The sequence below is a fragment of the Sphaeramia orbicularis genome, chromosome 1, assembly GCF_902148855.1.
Source record: "Sphaeramia orbicularis chromosome 1, fSphaOr1.1, whole genome shotgun sequence".
Taxonomy (NCBI): Eukaryota; Metazoa; Chordata; class Actinopteri; order Kurtiformes; family Apogonidae; genus Sphaeramia; species Sphaeramia orbicularis.
In genome coordinates, this window is record NC_043957.1 from 42,006,185 (window position 1) to 42,027,028 (window position 20,844).

General features: G+C 37.5%; 2 protein-coding genes across 13 annotated transcripts in view; one reads left to right on the top strand and one right to left on the bottom strand.

Annotated features, from left to right (window-relative positions):
- Positions 1-3,461, top strand: part of apbb2b (amyloid beta (A4) precursor protein-binding, family B, member 2b) — a 55,286-nt gene extending 51,825 nt beyond the window's left edge. For 10 of the 12 annotated variants that reach the window (XM_030138330.1, XM_030138345.1, XM_030138356.1 and 7 more), the window contains one exon: positions 712-3,461. In XM_030138330.1, the coding sequence (XP_029994190.1) occupies positions 712-882 (171 nt within the window). In that variant the 3' untranslated portion in view covers positions 883-3,461. The remainder of the gene's footprint in view (positions 1-711) is intronic. The other 2 variants (XM_030138366.1, XM_030138374.1) reach the window with 1 other exon arrangement.
- A 1,305-nt stretch (positions 3,462-4,766) lies between these two features.
- Positions 4,767-20,844, bottom strand: part of LOC115417834 (putative methyltransferase NSUN7) — a 48,908-nt gene continuing 32,830 nt past the window's right edge. Inside the window, 12 exon segments of the mRNA XM_030131988.1 lie at positions 4,767-5,326; positions 5,441-5,666; positions 7,781-7,901; positions 10,725-10,842; positions 11,093-11,194; positions 11,529-11,672; positions 13,625-13,808; positions 13,810-13,839; positions 14,032-14,215; positions 15,868-16,020; positions 17,033-17,169; positions 17,781-17,839. Of these exon segments, the coding sequence (XP_029987848.1) occupies positions 4,767-5,326; positions 5,441-5,666; positions 7,781-7,901; positions 10,725-10,842; positions 11,093-11,194; positions 11,529-11,672; positions 13,625-13,808; positions 13,810-13,839; positions 14,032-14,215; positions 15,868-16,020; positions 17,033-17,169; positions 17,781-17,839 (2,018 nt within the window).

The following is a 20,844-nucleotide window of genomic DNA, read 5'->3' on the forward strand; positions in this document are numbered from 1 at the left end:
TTGTTTTTTTTTATCTTTCTTTCTTTTTTTTTGGGGGGGGGGTTATATTCAAAAAATAAATAAAGTGTGCCCAGTATTGTACCAACATCCAAACCCAGTGGTTTCAGTCTGCACATGCTCTGTTCTGTCGAAGTAAAAACAGGACGTTTCATCAAAATAATGAAACACATCCAGGACATGACATGTTGAAACTGTTTAAAATTTAGTTTTTTTATGTTTTCTCGTTAACAATAAACACAAATCATTTGCATTTGTTTATGGTTTATGTTTTTGTAAAATTTGAAGGGTGTCCAAAAACGTATTTCCACTGCTGTAGCATCACTTCCTTCTTCTTTCTTCTTCCTTCATGTATAATCACAAACCAGATTCCTCTCTGTTATGATGCAGCTCATTAGCCGTGGTTACCAATCTTCCTCTGCGTGTGTCTGCTGTGAGTCACAAGATTTGTCGACTGTTGGTTGTGTTATTGATCACACATCACAACATTAGATATATGGACACAAGCACACACAGACGGGCACACACACATTCACACTAAAACTGATTCATGACGACAGGAGTCATCAGTCATGACTATTGATCACATATACCAGGCTGCACCAGTCCACTTTTCTCTTCTTCTCTCGTACACATTCACACAGACAGTCGTATACTTGGCAGCTGTAACTCTCTTGTATTTACAACATGTCTCTCTGTCTGTATCTGTCTCAGCTCCGGTACCAGAAATGTTTGGTAGCCCGACCCCCCTCCCAGAAGGCCTGTGGTTCATCTCCGCCCGGTGACTCCGTGTCCCGTCGGGTCTCGACCAGCGTGAAGAGAGGCGTCCTGTCGCTCATCGACACCCTCAAACAGAAGAGACCAGTCACGGAGTTGCCGCAGTAACCGTGGTTGCCAGTACCAACCCTCCGCTACAGCCCCCAATCACTATGGTAACTAGTTGCATCGCTGCAGAAACACCTCACCGCCAGAGACCCCAGTAACCATGGAAACACAGTAAAGCCCGAGGGTTTTTGGGAAATCCTGTCACGATTCCTTCGTTTCCTGGAGCAAATTGGAATTTCAACTCAAGAGTTTATCAGCTCTCGAGCAGCAATTCACATCTGTCTCCTCGAAATAACTGAGAGGAAACAAAACTCACCCACATCTAGAAGGAACAACCACAATAAAACACGTGAATGATGATCATAACGGTGTTTATGTACATAGAAGTAACTCTCATCCCCCTTAAGCACAGAGACGTGTGAGGAAAGAGAGCCAAACACTGAAGAATAAAGAAGTGCTCCTTCAAGCACAGCACGTGTGATGAGTGAACTCATTGCTGCCCAAACTGCTGATCTCCATACTCTTGTTGTATTTGTGTCTGTGCCTGTGCTGCCAGCATGACCTCGCACACCTGGCCACACCCCCTGTCATCCACCTGGTTGTCCTGTTAGTCTGTAGTGGCTTTTTCCCCCTCTGTCCCCTTTTTCCTCTGTAGACAGTAAAGTCACCTGACGTGAAGAAATCAGGAGTCTGATTCAGTAATTGGATTAAGATGCAGAACAGACCTGGGCCTTTCTGCCCCTCCTCTACAGCACACGCTAACCTGTTAAACTGATCCTGCATGAAATTTTTATATCATAGTGATGCATTCTTGACAATATCAATACACTGCTGCTGCTGCTGCTGCTGCTGCTTTCAGAGACCGAGGGGGTGAGAAATCAGAAGCCACCATGTTTTCCTTTTCTTCTTCAGCCCAGAGGGTCGGAACGAGCGGTGAACTTTCACCCGAAAGCATTGCTCATGTACTTCCTGTGTAGTTTTTTTTTTTTCCTCTCTCTTTCTATCCTTTGTTACCCCTTGGAAGATGACAGACGATAGCCATAATGGAGGTAGAGATGGAGGGATGGAGCGAGTGCACCCCCCATCCCCCTGGTAAACTGTACCAGACTGCTGCTCTAGACAGGCTGCTGCTCTTTGATACACATGCTGGAGGTGGTTGGACCGATTATTCCTTTAAATCTCACCTCAGTGTTAATCCTCGGAGACTTCATGTCCACTAATAAAAGAGGATGGAAATGAGGCGAGAGGAACCAAGACTGAAGGAATGTGTTTTTATACGTGGGGAATGGCTGCGACGATTGTTTGTGCACAGCTGGTGAGAAGGAGAGAAACTGACTGTGGTCTCCAGATGTTTTGGAGAGTAATGCCGACAAAGAGGCTCAACACTAACAAGACTTTCCTGGGCTACTATCTATCTGTCTCCAGGGTTCTGTTCACTTGAATGCGCCTTCTCTGTTTTTTTGTTTTGTTTTGTTTTGCATTGCCTACAGTACTTACTGTACATCTGTTTTCATCAGTGCCACCAGATCTTACTTTTGGTTTGTTTTTATTTGTGTTTTTTCTCCCATAAATCTCAGTTCAGCACTGCTGGCTCCTTATATATCCACATATCCACATTTGACTGTTTGATAATAATGAAGTCCTTCATATTTCAGATTCGTTTCCAATAGTATGGATGTTTTTCTTCCTGAAGATGAACAAAAACGTAATAATACTGAATACACTCCATTATTAACAGTCATGTATGTGGATGAGGTTGAAGGTGCGAGGATTGTAACTGAGATTTTGGCAAGAAAGTTAAACCACATCACCTTCTTTTATCAAAAGGATGTTGAAATGTGAATAAAATGATAAATGTGTGTGTACATAATATCCATTTAATGTAACCTTTGGCATTAATCATTGTTATAAGCTATCTTTTCATTTCTGAATGTCTTTTATTTGTCTTTTCTATTATTTTCTTGTATTGAAATGCCTTTTTTGAGAACTCACCAAATGGCCAAAGTGTAAAATATTGATATACAATGTTGTAGATAAGAAAAATATGAGAGCAAATAATAGAAAGGAGAGGCGATTGGAAATTTTCACAGTTGTCAGTTAAGTTGATACTGAATATAACTGAGCAATTATCTATGCATTCTTTTGATCTTGAGAAATGGAAAGTCGTACAAAGCCTTGCATGCCCGCGGACGGTTGAAAGAACAACTGTATGTATTGAACAGAAATATTTTTTATTTTATTTATTCTATTTTGTAAAGGTATATACTGATTTTATTAGTTGGGGCAAGTAAAGTCTGTTGACTCTGTATCATTGTCTCAGTCTCTGGTTAACTCACAGCACTACAACAGGCTCTGCTCTGCAGTTAAAGACAGATAAAGGAAAATACCTTCACCTTGTACAGTGCTATAAGAGCTGGGAGTCAACTGCTGCTCAGAATGACAAACAGCAGAAGGAAGAGCAGGAAGAGGATGATGGCAACAGCAGTGGACTCCCAGTGTCTCTGTCAACTTCACACGCATAATCAAATACAAACACACACTCCATTTCCCTCAGATGGATGTGTTGCTTCCGTTTGCTGCTCACTGATTTGTACACTTTATCAATGTAACCAACTGTGAGAATAAACAGCATTATAAAAGAAAACACCTGGCTGTTGTGTGTCTGTGTTTTAACCACTTCAAAGTTATTAATAAATCATTTTCAGTAACATGTTTACTTATAATTACTCTATCAGTCTCCTTGACCAATTCACTGGCCTAGAAGTGGAGTTTGTCTCCAGGTGCTGCACAGCAGCACAGCTACTGATATTTTGTTCTTTCTGAAATAATGCCATTATGGTGAACTAAATTGTATTCAAGATTAATAGGAATGAATTGAAATATAGCTCTTTTTTTTGAAGTCATACACACTGAATAATTAATAATACATTTTCCTGAATGACTTAAAGAATATTCCATTTGAGATTCAGCTTGGCATTATACAATTTATCGATTCACTTATTACTCACTGAATACTGACATCAAATACATTTCTACTCTGTGACATTAACCTACAAGATGAGCTTTTCTTGGAGATGATGACAAATGGTTTATACAGCTTTTTTGAAAGAGGTCCTGTTAACCCCACAAACATAATAACCTGCAAACATAATAAAAATTTGCAGTGTTTAACATAATAATCCCACAAATATAATAACAGTCGCCTACCACAAACATAATACCTCATTTCCCACAAAGGTAGTAGTTATTACTTTTTGTGGGGATTTATTACGGTTGTGGGACAGTAAAAAACGTCAGTTTCCAAAATTGTAATAACTTGCTACAAATGTAATAAATTAGTATCTCACATACATTTAAGTAATGCATGCATGAAAATTCATTCATATTTCTTTTTCTTCCCATTTTGTCTTGTCCTTTGGATACTTGCCTTTTTAGAATGATCAAATGTTGCGGTTACACCACATGGTACTAATTCCAGATTAATAGGTGTTTAATTACAAATACAAGTGGAGGAACAAAACAGAATGGGTAAAAATGTTGTAAAGGTTTTATTATGAAAGCTTCAGTATGAACTGGATATTGTTTATTCTCATTCAGTATAATAGAAGCCTATGTTTGAACCATGTAAATAAAATGTCTGGATTTGATTACGATAACAATGGAGACAGTAGGAGCACACTGGGAAAATGAGGTATTACATTTGTGGTAGGCAACTGTTATTACATTTGTGGGATTATTATGTGAAAAGCTGTAAATTTTTATTACGTTTGTGGTTTATTACGTTTAACAGATCCCATTTTACCATTTAAAATTCATGTAATTTCAGTAGTAGTGACTAGAGAGAGAACAGCTACTTAATACATGTGTTCTCTGAAAATAAGAAAACAAAAAAATGGAACATGCTTTATTTCCTTTGTGATTATCACTGAGAGTCTATGTGAACATCAGTCCGCCTGATTGTCTTGGGAATTTGAGGACTTTGCAGATGTTTGTGCAAACTGAGGGCTTGAGTTCTGCCTCGACACAGAGGCATCGCTCCTGCTGCTCAGGGAGCTGCAGGACTTGGAGGAAACATCTGGAAGGGCAACGTCTGATGGTTTCAGATCCTCATGTGTTGCCTCGTCCTTCCCACGTGGGTCCATCTTCTTCTGGGCCTTCAGAGTGCTCCCTGCTTTACCTGCGTCCTTCAGTGTGACCTTCTCAGGCTCTGGTCCTGTGTGGTGGGAAGGTGCAGCAGGATGGACAGATGATGGGTGTTTTCCTGCTGATGCAGGTGAATCAGATCTGCTCTGCTGGTCTCTGAGTTTTTTCACTAGAGGGGTGATGAGTGACAAGCGGGCAGAGGCTTTTGCAAAGGACATTAGTGAGAGTGTAAGACGGGGGATTCTCCGTGGTTTTGTTTTTGTCAGACGCCTGTAGTTGACTTTCTTCTTCTTTGGTTTCTTCTTGTTGGTTTTAGACTTAGTGCCAACCTGGGTCTGTTTTGGGTGTTGTTTCAGCTTTCCTTTCCGTCCTTTCATGCCTTTCTTCTTCTTCCCATCCTTTTTCCCTTTATTTTTCTCCCTTTCCTCCTCCTTCTCCTCATCTTCCTCCTCACTATCCTTAAAGTCACCCTCACCTTCCTCCTCTTCACGTTCTGAGTCTTGTTCATTCATGAGCTCCGTTCCTGACCGGCCTTGGCTGGAGGCAGATGAAGGTTTGCTTGTCGCCGCTGTTTGATGGCTTTTCTTGCTCTTTCCCTTTTTGCCAGGTTTTGATTGTTCAGGGATTATTCCACCCAGGAGGCCCTTTGCTGCCGCCCTTGCCAGCACATCCTGGACTGTTTCCACTTTAGTGGGATCTGCCTGAGAAGAGCAAGGACAGTTTAAGATTATATGTGAAGATACAACACGTTAAAACAACGGGTCTCAGGGGGAACATAGAGCCAAGGAGGTCTATACAGCAAAACATGAAAAAGAAATGAGCCGTAAACTGAACCTGCAGAGGAGGAGGATCATTTCTACACCACTTCTCCTAAACCTAAAGAGGCGAAGGGAGGTGAAATGCTCAATATAATTCCAGTGAAAATAGTACATGTACATGGTTAAAGTGTATATTTATGTGGGGTTGAAATTTCTCAATTCAAAGACGCATTGCAATATGGAAATCATAATCAAATGATGAGACCAGTGAATATTTATAAGTCTACTTGTATTGCACTGCAGGCATGGTTAGGTTTTGCTTTTTTAATGTTGATGTGCTGCATACAGACAGATACTGGTACTGAAAAGATGCAGTTGTTTATTTTAGACTGTTCAGATGTACCTGACTGTCTGTTAACTGATGTAGAAGTACTTATTATTATATAGAAAACTGAGGATCCACTGCATTTAGAAGCGTCAGTGTCAGTGAATGTTAATAGAATCGACTCTTGAGGCAAATGAAGTCACACCTCTAATGAAATGTAAACGCGGTTGGAGTTGCTGAAAATGCTTCCATTTCCTTTCCCTTCTCTGTCTCTGTCTGCCTTCATTTCCTTACACTCTTTTCTCACAAATGAAACTTGAATGATGTTCAGCTCTCTTCTTAAAATACTGCAAATGCATCTTTAATTCACTCCAGAGTGTTTAATCTGTCTTGCGCTGTTGTTCATTTTTCTTACTCTGACAGCAATATATGCACAAGTCATTTTGGAAAAACCTAAAGCCTAATTTTAAGCTGCCAAACTCACAGTTTATGATGAAATGAGGAAGAGCTCAGTCTGCTACAGAAATGAATGATGGCAGCCTGTAGGATAGTTTATGGTTTTCTGCAGTTTTCTGGACACATGGATCCTGTTTTTTTTAATGAAGATATCTTATGTCTCCTTTTGATATTCTATAAAAGAGGTAGAATAGAATAGAATAGAATAGAATAGAATAGAATAGAATAGAATAGAATAGAATAGAATAGAATAGAATAGAATAGAATAGAATAGACTTCATTTTGCCATTTCCACAGTATAGGTACATTGGAATTCTTGTGCGTTTCCCTGAGTCACAGAGTTAAAAAAGACACAAACAAAAGCAACACATAAACACAGCTAAAACATATAAAAACAGTTATTGCACAGACACAAATCCGCTGTAAAATAGAGTGCTGTATCAAAGAAATCGGTGGCTCTTTCTTTTCTCTCCAGGCTGCCATGGGTCTATTTCAGATCCCTTTAAATTGTCCTGCAGCACAGTTCAACTTGTGCAGAGTTTTTCATCTGAGCAGCACTGAGCCGACTCAGACGTGTAACCAAATCTGCAGCAACACCTCTGATTTGATTTCAGTCACTGTGAAAGCATCTGTCGATAATTACACATGACGGTCATTAGATGTTAAATCACTGCACTTCATTCAGATAGGTGAGGATGTCTCGCCCCTACAGGAAAAAAAATACAAATGTACAAAAAGGAGAAGTTCCCTGCCTGCATCGGATCAAAGCAGCAGCATCTCATTTCCTTCTGTTGTATTTTTCTTCTTTTTTTTATGTGATGGAAAGGAGAGAAGAAAGAGGAGGGGGCAAATAGATGGAGCCATGAGGTGATGCAACAAGGCTGGTGAGAAGCAAGGAGAGCTGGAAGAACGATCCAGAGAAATATCCATTCATCTTTGAGCTAACGTACTGAAATGTTTCAGTGGTTCAGGCGTATTTCATCTTTAACTTGTCTCTTTTTTATGGAGTCTTGGAATAATGCTGCAGTGTTTCAAGAGTGTGTGTGTGTGTGTGTGTGTGTAGATAAGCACAGCCGACCGACCTCCCAGCAGACAGACAGTAAAAGAGTGCAGCCTCAGCACTACTGGAAGGTCTTGTTGCAAACCAATCACACACTTTTACTCCACACACACACACTAGAACACACATACACACCTCCCTTTCTCTGTTCTCTGTCAATCTTTACACACAACCTTGCCTTCTACATTTTTCCTCTCCCCTCTCCCTCTTTCTCACCTGTCTGGACAGCCTCGCTATGAAGCAGCCGTTGGTGAACTGAGAAGGCTCCAGCCTGAAAAACTTGGAGTCTGCTGTGTCTCCTGACTGGGAGTCATCGGGGAAAATCGGCCCGTTCACCCTGAGAGAGAAGCACAGCAGCAGGTGTGACCGCACCGAGGCTACAACTCATGGAAAAGTTGTTAAAATGTGCAATGTGGCGTTTTAACATAAATTCATCATTGCCACATTAATTCAACAACGGCTATAAACGAAAGAGTCCAATACACACAGGAAATGACATCAGAAAATAACACCAAGGTACCATAAATAATGTTGACAACCATGTACCAGAATTTTGTTTTATTTTATTTATTTTTTATAAATCACCCTCTTCTGTCACCTTTTTTATTTTTATTTTCAGTAGAACTTTTGCAACTTTAGTAATAAATTCAGCCACAGTTTTTTGCAACGCTGTCCACTCTCAGCTGTGGAAGGTCAACAAAAGTGCACAAACATACAATAAGAGTTTGCTGTGGATGTAATGAAAAGGTCCACCAGGTTCACAGTGTGTAACAGTGCAGATTGTCCCGCTTAGAGCCTCAGGACAAAAACATTTATCGACCCTGCACTGCCAGCTGTTACTGACTGTTCCTGTATATTACACATCTGCCATATGGGCTCGCAAAAGTTGGATAAAAGCTCTCAGCAGACAAAACACTGTCTCCAGCCTGTTAAAACTAAATAAGATTGGATGTGACCTTCATTCACTTTATAATTCTCAGTGCAGAGCTATATTTAGGCGCTGAGGTGCAATACAGATTTGCAGCAGGTGTACATTTGCACTTTTTCATCCTGACTCTAGGATGAACTGCTGTCCCCACAGCAGCGACAGATATACTTTATATACACTGATGATGCAAAAGCAGCACAAGTCCAACTTTATTTCCTCACTGTGGTTTTAACATATTTAGGTTTAGGTCATACAAACATAAAGGTCACATGTTTAACCCGTAAGGACTCAGTGTTACTTTTGTGTCAGTTCCCAAAGGATTTTTTCTCTATATTTAACCTTCCTTGAGCGATTTATCACCATTTATTGTAATATTATTTTCTGTATTTTGCGTTTTTTCAGTGAAAATCAGGTATTTTCCTCCATTTAATTTACTGATCATGTAGATCAGGGGTGTCAAACTCATATTAGTTCAGGGGCCACATTCAGCTTAATATGATATAAAGTGGGCCAGACCAGTAAATTAATATAAATAATAGGATAAGAACTTAGAAATAATGTCAACTCCAAAGTTTTTTTCTCTGTTTTTGAGAGAAAAAAGTCAGATTCCGTAATGAAAAGGTTTACATCTATGAACCGTACTTGAATGTAACATGAACAAATATGAACCTGAAAATTCTTAAGAAAAATCAGTGCAATTTTAACAATATTATGCCCTAGTTTATCATTTATACATGTGCATCACAACTTACAGATCACAGTGGATCTACAAACACACAAAACATTTAATAAAAAGCAGAATATTGGTAAAATTCCATATACTTCTCTTAAGAAATTTCCAGTTATTCACATTTTTCGCAAAAGGCTAGTCTGTAAATGTAAACATTTTTGTGTAATTTTATGGTTGTTTTTTTTTAACATGACAACAAAGAGAAAAATTTTTAGTTTTCATTATTTATAGGTTATTATGATAGTATTTTACTGGTTCTGACCTACTTGAGATTGAATTGACCTAAAATGATTCTAACATCCTTGATTATTAATATCGTCAGTGTAATTTCTGCGACACCTGTGATATAGATGTTCGTAACAGTTCAGAGTACAGTTGATGGTTATTATATCATTAACAGAGAATACTGAGGAAAAAGTCACTTTTTCAGTCAAATCTATCATTAACTGAACATAAACCAAGTGTCTCCATCCACTGTCATTGATCAAACTTGGTTGGTTTCACTGGTGAATCAACGTTGTAGAAGATGATGTTGTTTCTATGTTCACTATGGAGCCTCTGAACTTCCAAATGGGTTATATCTGATGACCATGAAAAGATGACAAATTACATTTTATACCAAACAATTATTTACAAGTATGGATTGAACCAGTGGATCAAAAGGTATTAAAGATTTTAGATCAGTAGATACTTTTGGTTGGTGATGGATGTTTGGGTCTTTTTGGGTTAAAGGGAATGTATGAGCTTATAGGCAAGAGTATGTACTATTAACAATACAGACAGATATTTAGTTATTAAGCAAATCAATTAAGTAAATATTGATATAACATCAGTATTAACACAAAATATTTTTTTAAAGCGCACATAAATACATATTTGTGAGGGGGAAAAATTACATAATTAGAAATAAATAAAAAGGTAAATAAATGCACAAATAAATGTATAAACAACTTGAATAAATACATAAATGTACAAATAAAAAAATACATGTATTAATATATAAATAATTAAATGCTTATTGATAGGATCAATGCATCAACAAGTATTAAACAATTACATCAGTGGATGGTTTTGGTAGACAGTGAATGTTTGGGTCTTTAAGGGTTAATATGACTTGACTAGTTCTAACAAAATCCTATTACTCTCTTTATTTTTGGTCAAAATAGTGGAAACAGCTCAGTTTTTCCAGTGCATTTGTGGTTTAAACCTGTGGACAAGCAATGAAAAGCCTGACTTCATAATTATTAAACACTTTATGGCAGAAAAAAATAAATAAATGCACAAGAGAGCAGGTGTGTGCATTCGTTTGTGTGCATCTGTTACATTATGGAGGCATAAGTCTCTTTACAGTGAGAAATTCACCCCATTATGGGGACCAAATTAATGTCTGTATAATATAAATTGTTAAACTTGAGGGTTAAAATTTGGTTTTAGAATTAGAGTTGGTGGTGGTTATAATCAGGCTGTCTTCAGGATTTAATGTCCCTCGTGTGTGTATTCACCTGAAGGGAAGCAGTTTGTGGTGAGTGTGTGTTTTCTCCAACACTCTCTTCACCAGCTGTTCATTTTCCTCAGGATACACTGAGCGTGTGCAATAGACCACCGTCTGGACCTTTGGGACTGCCAGATGACAAAAAGGAGAGAATACATTGGGCTGAAGAAAAAACATTTACTCTGTAATACTGCTTAAAACTTATCAGCAGGTGTTCCTTGATGTGGTGGAATTTACAGAATAAATTACAACACTGGCTCAGATCTGTGTTTGTACATAGTTTTTTTCCTAAACTGATCTTTGTTTTGCTGTGTTTGTTGCATTTATCCCATGTGTTCTGATAGATTAAACGTGTCTAAGTGTATGCGGTGAACTCACATGAGAGTGCGTGTCCGAGTTGTCGTGCCTGCTGGGAGGTCATGGTGTTCATTTTGCTCTTTGACACTGAATCATGACACAAATCCTGCAGCAGCTCCCAGTCTGTCAGCACAATAAAACATTTTAAACATTTTTATCACAAATTGAGAATTCACCAGAAGGACTGCACCTCTTCATATTGCATTTGCTTCTGCACTTTCTTACCTGTTAGTGACATTTCTCAAGGACAATTTAAAACATTTTCTGCACTAACATTCTAAACATAGAGGCAGTTTTATACTTAACATTTTACTGGCATCAGGAATGCTCAGTCAACCTCTTTTTGTTTTGTATAGACTGCACAACGTTAAACTTCAGAGGAATCATAGTTTAGGGATGTTATTGGATTATGGTGTGTCTTTTTTCATTGCGCTGTTGCATCCTTCATGCTACGTACCTCCATGCTCACTATGCATTGTGGGTATTGGGTCGTTGAGGGCAGAGGATGAACACTGAGGCAGCACTATGATGACCTTTAAACGCTGTACGCTGTTGTTCCATTCATTCAGCCCACAAAATGTTTCAGACAAGACTCGAAAATCTATAGTAAATAGACAGAATGTTATATGACATATATGTGTACTGAATACGGATGTGTTCTGTACAAATGCAACATTAATATTTTCTTTAACTCTCCTAGAAGAACCCTCCTAAAGACCAAAATAGCCACCGGCAACCAAAAGCATCTACAGCTCTGAAGTGTTTAACAACTGTTGAGCCCCTAATCCTATCAATACATTTTAATATTTCAGGTAAAATGTAGTTTCTCGTACACATTTGGACTTTCAGAGGCTCCATAGTAAACATGGAAACACTGTCACGTCCTGCAAAAGTAATTCACCTGTAAAACACTTATAGTTTTACAGAGGAAAGTAGCTGTACATGCTTATTCTTATGTTCAGTTAATCAAAAGTTACTTTTTCCTCAATTTTCTCTGTTTTGATATAATAAACCTTAATAGTCTTTATACTGAGATTTTATGAACATTAGTAAATTAAGTATAGAAAAGCTGATTTTCACTGAAAAATGCAAAATGCAGATGACAGCATCATAATAAATGGTGACAAATCACTTAATAAAGCCTTAAATATAGAGAAAAAAATATCTGGAAGTGACCACAAAAAGGCTTTTATGGGTTAAAGAAGCAACAAGTAGTGCCAGGCACAACAAACCCCGCCCTTCGTACGTATTGTAGCTTATTTTGGCATCGATCCAGCTGATGTCATCATGTCTGTGCATGTGCTGATGTCAACATATCAGTTGCTTCTATATATGTGCCAAGTCTGAGGTAAATTGAAACAAAATTGATGTTTATGTAGACAAGTGAAATCTCACCAAAATTTAAGAAAAATGGGAGAAGAAAAAGATTTTTTAAAAATTAATACAGAAATTTAACTTTGACCTACTTTTCCTAAAATGCAGTGACTCCTATTCTGGGTCACTGGCAATATATAAACCCAATTTGGTTAGAATTCAACCAGTAGTTTGGGGATACATGATGTACTGTCCTTTGGTTATGCCCTACTTAACATAACATGCAGAAATATGGGGGAATGCAGGAAAAACTAGTATAGATACATTAGTAAAATTACAAAAAAAAGAGCTATTAGAATAATTAATAAAGTACAATATTTTGAAACAACTAATAATTTATTTATTCAACTTAACACTTTAAAATTGCCGGATATTGTATATATTAAAATATTAGAGATGATTTATACAGTAAAAAATAATATTGTTCCAAATACCATTCAAGAGTTCTTTAAATTAAGAGAGAGTAGCTATAATTGCAGAGTTTTTTAAATTTTTGAATGTATGAAAGTGAGAACAAATGTGAAGTCCGCATGTATTTGGGTTGTGGGTGTGAAATTATGGAATGGACTTGATGATGGATTTAAGTTGTTCACTTCTCTGACGACGTTTAAATAATGCCTTAAGTAGAAGATCATTCACGAATATTAAGTGGCAATGGTAGGTTTTGTTGTGTTTTCGTTTTATTATTAATTCTTTTGTTATAATGACAATACTCAATGATGTACACATTTAAATTAATGTAAGTGGTGTGTCAGGTGAAAAGGAGAGGCGAAAAATAAGCTTCTGCTTCTGGCTTATTCCTTTTTTTGGTTTGCGTTTATTGTGGTTGTTGTACTCTGTGTGTGGTGATTACTGTACCAAAAATAAACCATTCGTTTATTCATTGAGTTTTGCTGCTACAGACATGTTAAATTTCACCCTTTATAAGCAAATGGGAAAAAAAAAGATCTAAAAAATTCATGAAAAATTTTTAACATTGACCTACTGCTCCCAAAATGTAATCAGATCTATTCTGGGTCACTGGCAATCTATAAACCCAATCTGGCATGAATTCAACCAATAGTTTTGCTGCTAGACTGTTAACAAACAAACTGAACCAAAAATCATACCCCTTGCCCCTTGGTAACAGTGTCTTGTATGTATGCATGATTGTATGTCTGCTGTCATCTTATCACTCACTCTTCATGTTCATTTGTGCCAGTAGTTCCCGCATGTCTTCTATCTGTGATGGCGTGTGATCAGCCCCACAGATCAACACCCGGCCTGAGCGTGTAGATGCCACGACAGCTATGTGAGCCACGGTGACAGGTGAGAAGGACCCCACCAGCAGAACGTCACTGTCATCATACAGCAGGGGGCGTAAACACAGTCACTGCCAAACACACACTCCTGTCCTGCAGAGAAATGTCAGGCAGATTAATGAACCAGCACTTAAACCATCTGTAAGACTATTTCTGCCTCAGCAGGGCTTTGTAGTGCCCTTAACACCAGTCAGCTCTGTACCTGTTATCAGAAAGGAAACGTTTGAAGAAAAATACATGCAAGAAAAAGAAGCTTTAGTTCCACATTTCTCCACACATTTTTACCTGCAACTTCAGTGTGTGTGTAATAGTGAGGCTGTTTTCCTGAAGCCAAGCATGAAGCTGTTTGGAAAAGACAAGGGTGTCCGGACAGAGGGGGTCTCTGCAGAACGTCAACTCCTGCAGCTCAGTCATATTCTTCACTTCACGCAAACTGACGCTTTGCAACACTTCACACACTTCTTCAATGCTACAGGAAAGGTGGAGGACAGGTGGTCTTTTTTGTGTAAAACATCAAGGGTCCTATAGTTCCACCTGCACATGAAGGATATTAACACAAACACTGCACAAAGGCATCAGTGAAAACAAAGACAGCCTTCCTGTGTTAGATGTACACTCCAGTAAACTTCACTGACCATTAACCATGTACTGCAAACACAACCAGTCACTTTGAAATCACTGTCTGTTTAGCACTTTTCTTTATGCTGCCATTATGTGCTCTGACGCACAGGTCGCACACAGTGAATAACCTCTAAATATTATGTTATTACTTCTGCTATTACAGCGGTGGAAAAATTAAACCTCTAAATAATACCACTAGATTTACCCAAACTCCCACATAATAATATCACCATTTAGAGATTTTAATTTGCAGAACAGGTCAAAAATACAAAACCAAAACAAAGTTGTGTTTTCAGATTTTGAATAATACAAAGAAATCAAGTACATCTGCAGTGCTATTGTTGTATCTTTGGAAGAGATTTTACATCACAGCTTTAACACTCAAAGACCTAGAAATTTTTTTGTGTCGACTTGCAAATGAATTTTTCTCTACATCTAGGTAACTTATCACTATATATTATTCAATCTTCTGCATTATTCAGCAAAAATCAGATTATTATTATTTTTTTTATTATTATTGTTTGTTACAGCTTAGGGTAAATCCAAAGCTGAAGAAGAAGCGCTTTTTTTTTTTTCTTTTTTAAACAAAATCAATCAACAACTGAATGTAAAATGATGTCTACAACCACTGCCATTTGTCGACCTATATGGCTTTAATTAGTGAATCAATGTTGTAGAAGATGACAGTGTTTCCATGTTCACTTAGAGTCTCTGAATGTCCAACGGTCTCATCTACTGCCAGTGAAAACCTGACAAACATCATTTAATCAAATTATCTGAATGTATTAACAGAATATATAACTCAACAGTTATTAAACATATTAGATTAGTAGATGCTTTTGGACGCTGGGGGTTGTTTAGGTCTTTGAGGGTTAAAGCATCTCTACCAGTCTTTCAAAATGGCTGCTTTTATGCTGCTACTGGCAACAGAGTATGAGCTCAGCTTTGGCTGATGGCTTACAACCATCTATTGTCTTTGAATCACATTTCAGAGTTTTCATAAATTCACATTTAATTTGATAAAAACACTAGCACTGTCTTCTAGTTAGTACCAGGAGTAGATCTAACAGATGACAGGATGTTACTAAAACTACCATCAAATCCCCTTCAACTTCATTTTTACATGTTTGTGTCATACCACCCATGACAGCTGATATTATGCACACAATTACAATTACATTGTAAATACACTGTAAAAACATTGTAAATATTTATATAATATTTAAACTTAAATCTAAATTTATATAAATACTTCTTTTTTTTCCTCTTTAAATTTTATGCTTCACAAGGGTATATTTCTGTTTTCTCTTTCCTGCACTTTATTTCTATATCTTATCTTATCTTATCTTATCTTATCTTATCTTATCTTATCTTATCTTATCTTATCTTATCTTATCTTACCTTACCTTACCTTACCTTACCTTACCTTACCTTACCTTACCTTACCTTACCTTACCTTACCTTACCTTACATTATCTAATCTTATCTTATCTTAATTACCTGTACTTGAGCGTATTGACCCATGCATAATGTGGCAGACTTTTAGCCTGGTGCTGTTTGGACCTGACAGAGTCCACCAGAAAGCAGGAGATGCTCTGCAGACGCTGTTTGACTCGGCAGCGAGCCAGAGATGCTGCCAGTTTGGTCTTACACCTGTAAACACCATACACATATGTTGTTTTACATTTTGTGTCAGTTTGCAGTTTGATGTCTCAAATGCATAGAAACAGAGATACGAGTCTAAACCATGGATGTCAAACTCATTTTAGTTCAGGGGTCACATACAGCCCAATGTGTAACTGGGCTAGACCAGTAAAATAACAGCATAACAAGTGGTGCCAGGCACAACAAACCCCCCTCCTCGCATGTATTGTAGCTTATTTTGGCATCGATCCAGCTGATGTCATCATGTCTATGCGTGTGCTGATGTCAGCATATCAACGGCTTCTATATATGTGCCAAGTAAAACTGATGTTTTCATAGACATTTGAAATCTTGCCCATTATAAGTAAATGGGAAAAAAAAGATCTAAAAAAAATTCATAAAAACTGTAAACTTTGACCTACTTTTCCCAAAATGTAACCACATCTATTCTGGGTCACTGGCAATCTATAAACCAAATCTGGTTTGAATTCAACCAATAGTTTTGCTGCTAGAGTGTTAACAAAAAAACAAACCGAACCAAAAACAATACCTTTTGCCTCCCCTTCGGTGGGCGGGGTAATAACTTAGAAATAATAAAAACTTAAAAATTTTGTTTCTTTTAAAGCAAAAATGTCTTTTGTAAATCTATATTTACACCGTATCCTTTAACCTAAACTTCCACAACCAACCTGAAATTTCTTAAGAAAAATAAGTGCAATTTTAACAATATTAATTCGCAGCTTATCATATACACATGTGCATTACAACTTACAGATCACAGTGGATCTAAAAAATGTACAAAACATTTATTACCAACCATACAGAACTGAAAAATACAGCATTTACCTTTTCTAAACAAATGATCAGTTTGACTGTCAATGTCTTTTGCATAATTTTTGCAGTTTGCAGATTCATCCTGTGGGCCAGATTTGAACCCTCTGGTGAACCAGTTTTGGCCCGTGGGCCGTATGTTTGACACCCCTGGTCTAAGCTCGTAGGTATGACGTCATACCCCACACACCTGCGCAGGCTGCTCTCCAGATCCCTGACTTCCTGCAGAGGTTCCTGTCCTTCTTTTGTCGAGCACTGGCGAAGCAGAAACTTTCGGTCCTGGAAGTCAAACAGCATCACCATGGCCAAAGGCAACATGTCGGTGGTCTGAAAGACAGGGTGATGTTCATTAACAACACACTTAAACTGGACTGGAATTTTTTTTTCTAAAGATCTTAGCTAAAGATCCAAAATCCTCACACTTTTTTTTCACTTTCCTTTACTTCCACAACTTGCTTCATCTTCTCTCCTCTGCTGTGTATGTTGCAGTAAAGTGCTGTGTGGAATTACAAAGAGCTGCTTTGTGGCTTTTATAGTCATATTTGCAGTAACGACCTGCCAGCCGATTCTCTATGTTTCTCCCATCCTTCAATAAAGCCATCATTTACACACACCCGCCTAGCGGCCGGGTGTGTCTCCCTGTCCATGTATGTGTCACTGCACAGTGTTTTATTGTGTCATTTGCTGCCTCCCAGTTGGAGAGTACGTCTGGCTCTCTCCCAGTATGCATCATTTGCCTCCAATAACAGGCCCGACTACATACAGATCTGAATACAAATAGCCTCTTACTGCATCCGTGCCTCCTTCACTTTCATTTTAACCTATTCTGATGCAGCACAGTCATACTGACAGAGTGTATGTCGTACCTCCTCCTGTACCTGCCACTCAAACAGTCAAGTGCTGAACCTTTCCTAGATGTTGTGTCTGATTGAACTTACAATATGCTGAGAAGTGTGAAAGCAGCTGTCTGTCATGACGTCCTCCAGTAATTCTTGGTCTGTAGGAAGAAAAAAAATCTTAATGAATGCAAAAAAATATTAAAACATGACAAAAAGTGGTAGTTCACCCAAATCATAAAAAACCTCACATAGTGATAGTGATATTAAGCAATGAAGATTTGGTTTTTATTTGTCCTGCATCTATCTTTGAAACTTTGAGTAAAAATAATGTTAGTTTAATAAAGAGCTAAACATAATGAGTTACAATGAGAGTTATGATGTAACAGTATTGGTTGAAAATTACTGAAAATATGGTAATAGGTGATGGATAAATATATAAATAACTTAGAGGTGTCATGGAAAAATGTTTCTTAGTCGTAGGGCCAATAATACCAAATGAAATATTTATACTGAAAAAGACTGAATATCAGAATATATCTGTATTAATGCTGTGAATTCAACACAGAAACAATGGGAAGTACCATATATTAAACACATTCATAGTATGAATGACACATAGTAGAATTTGTTATCAGTAAAAAGATGGAATTTTTTTGTATTGAAGTATAGGTCTTGTCAATACTAATTATCTTTATATGTACAGCTTTGGAAATAATAATTAGTCCGTCTCTGCAGAAAATCCAGTCAAATAGTCATCCAACACAACCTTTTATATTAATAGCTTCTTCATAGTTTTTTCAACATCAGATGTTCTTAATTCATATGTAATTTAATGAACCATTCATTTTAACCCTTAAAGTCCTGACGCTCTTTTACTCTCTACATTTAACCTTTTCTAATCCATCTATTGCCAGTTTTTATAACATGACCCCCTGCAATTTGCTGTTAGAAACAAGTATTCTTCTACATTTAATTTCCTGATAATGTAGATGGTCATAAAAGTCAAGTGTAAAATCAAAGAAATCTGAGGAGAAAGTGACTTTTTCAGCAAAATACAAAATTAACTGAGTGTAAAAACAAGCATCTACAACCACTGTCATTTGCCAAACTGCACAGGCTTTACCACTGAGTCGATGTTGCAGAAGTTGAAGTGTTTTCATGTTCACTATGGAGCCTCTGAATGTCTGAACATATCTGATGACCATGAAAAGCTGAGAAACAGTACTTTATCTGAATTATTTGCATGTGTTGATAGAATTAGTGGTTCAAAGCTCATTAAACACTTTAGATCAGAAGATAGTTTTGGTTGCTGGTGGCTGTTTTTGACGGTTAATACAACTTATTTTCTTATTAACAATTTCATTTGATTCACATTTACAAATAAAAAATCACTAATAGCTTTGTAAGTCACAGTTTTGATGACTACTTTGTCTCTGTGGTCCAATATTTATTTCCAGTAATGTCTTACATGGTATTTTATGAAACTGTTGAATCTAGAGCAGGGGTCTCAAACATGCGGCCCGGGGGCCAAATGCTGCCCGCCAAAGGTTCCAATCAGGCCCGTGGGATGAATTTGCAAAGTGCAAAAATTCCACAGTCAAGGCTGTGGAACTCATTTTAGTTCAGGTTCCACATACAGACCAATATGATCTACAGACAAAAAATTACAGCAGAATAATCTACAAAAAAGAATGACTCCAGATTTTCTTCACAGTTTGACATGAAAATTTTTTTCCATTATACCTAAAAATAATGACAACTTCAAATTTTTTGTCTTTGTTTTAGTGCAAAAAATAACATTAAATTATGAAAATATTTACATTAACTAACTGTCCTGTAACAATAAAATGTGAATAACCTGAACAAATATGAACAACCTGAAATGTCTAAAGAAAATTAAGCACAATTTTAGCTATTTTCTGCCTGTTACTAAGTGTTGAGTGTCTTTGTAGATCCGATCCATAATGCACATGTAGAAACAATACGTTGAGACATAATGTTAAAATTGCACTTATTTTTCTTAAGAAATTTCAGTTTTTACAGGTTATTCACATCTTTTTTTTTTTTTTATTGGGGGGGGGGTGTAGTTTATAAAAGTAAATATTTTCATAATTTAATGGGGTTTTTTTTGCATAGAGACAAAAATTTGGAGTTGTCATTATTTACAGATTATTATGCTATTATTTTATTGTTCCGACCCACTTGAGATCAAATTGGGCTGAATGTGGTCCCTGACAGAAAATGAGTTTGAGACCCCTGATCTAGAGGATGCATGCGATAATAATGTCACCTCATGGCACCATCAGTCTACACATGGAGACATCACAGGCCTCTGAAAAGGCCTTCTGTCACGGGGGGGTGGGGGGTAGCAGCAGATTGGAAAGACAACACTAACACGTTTTCCATGTATGAGTTGGCAACAAGATGCATTAAACCAGGGGCGTAAAATTGGGTAGGGAGGGTAGGGAGGGTAGGGACACGTCCCTCCAGCCACCACTGTGTAGTTACTATCAATACAACCACTGTCCATAGTGTTTAGTAGTGATGTGATGTTCACGAATGAATCGAATCTTTTGAACGGCTCTTTGAAATTAACAATGGGAACCAAGTCTTTGTAAAGAGCCGTTCATTATTTTTTATTTATTTATTTTTTTAAAGGAGGAAGTGTCCAATTGCCTGTCAATTTAGCATCACTGGGGAAGCATTGGGCAGGAGGATAATGTTTGGGCAGAAAAAGTAGAGTGCACTGCACATGTCTCATGGCAAGAAGTTAGCAAAAAAAAACAAAAAAACAAAAAAACAACAGTTTGAAGCGTGAGGTAAACATAGTAAAAGTTTGAGAGTGAGTGAGTGACCACCTGGGAGTAATGAGCCAAAGAAGAAGGAGTAGTATTTGGATGCACTTTTCAGAAAGAAAAGATGGGCAAGCAACTTCAGAATTGCACTATAGTTCAGATATTTCAGTAATTGCAGTGATTAATCACTGTTGTGTTTGTATTTTTAGGCTACAGACTTGTCCACATAATGTACCGTGATGTTTTTTTTTGTCAAATTCCAGCATTGGCCTAATGTCACCTCTCATGTCATGTATTTACCCACACGTTTGAACAAACTCTTCTTTTTTACGGTAAGATAATATTTACTGCCACGCCAATTAAACACC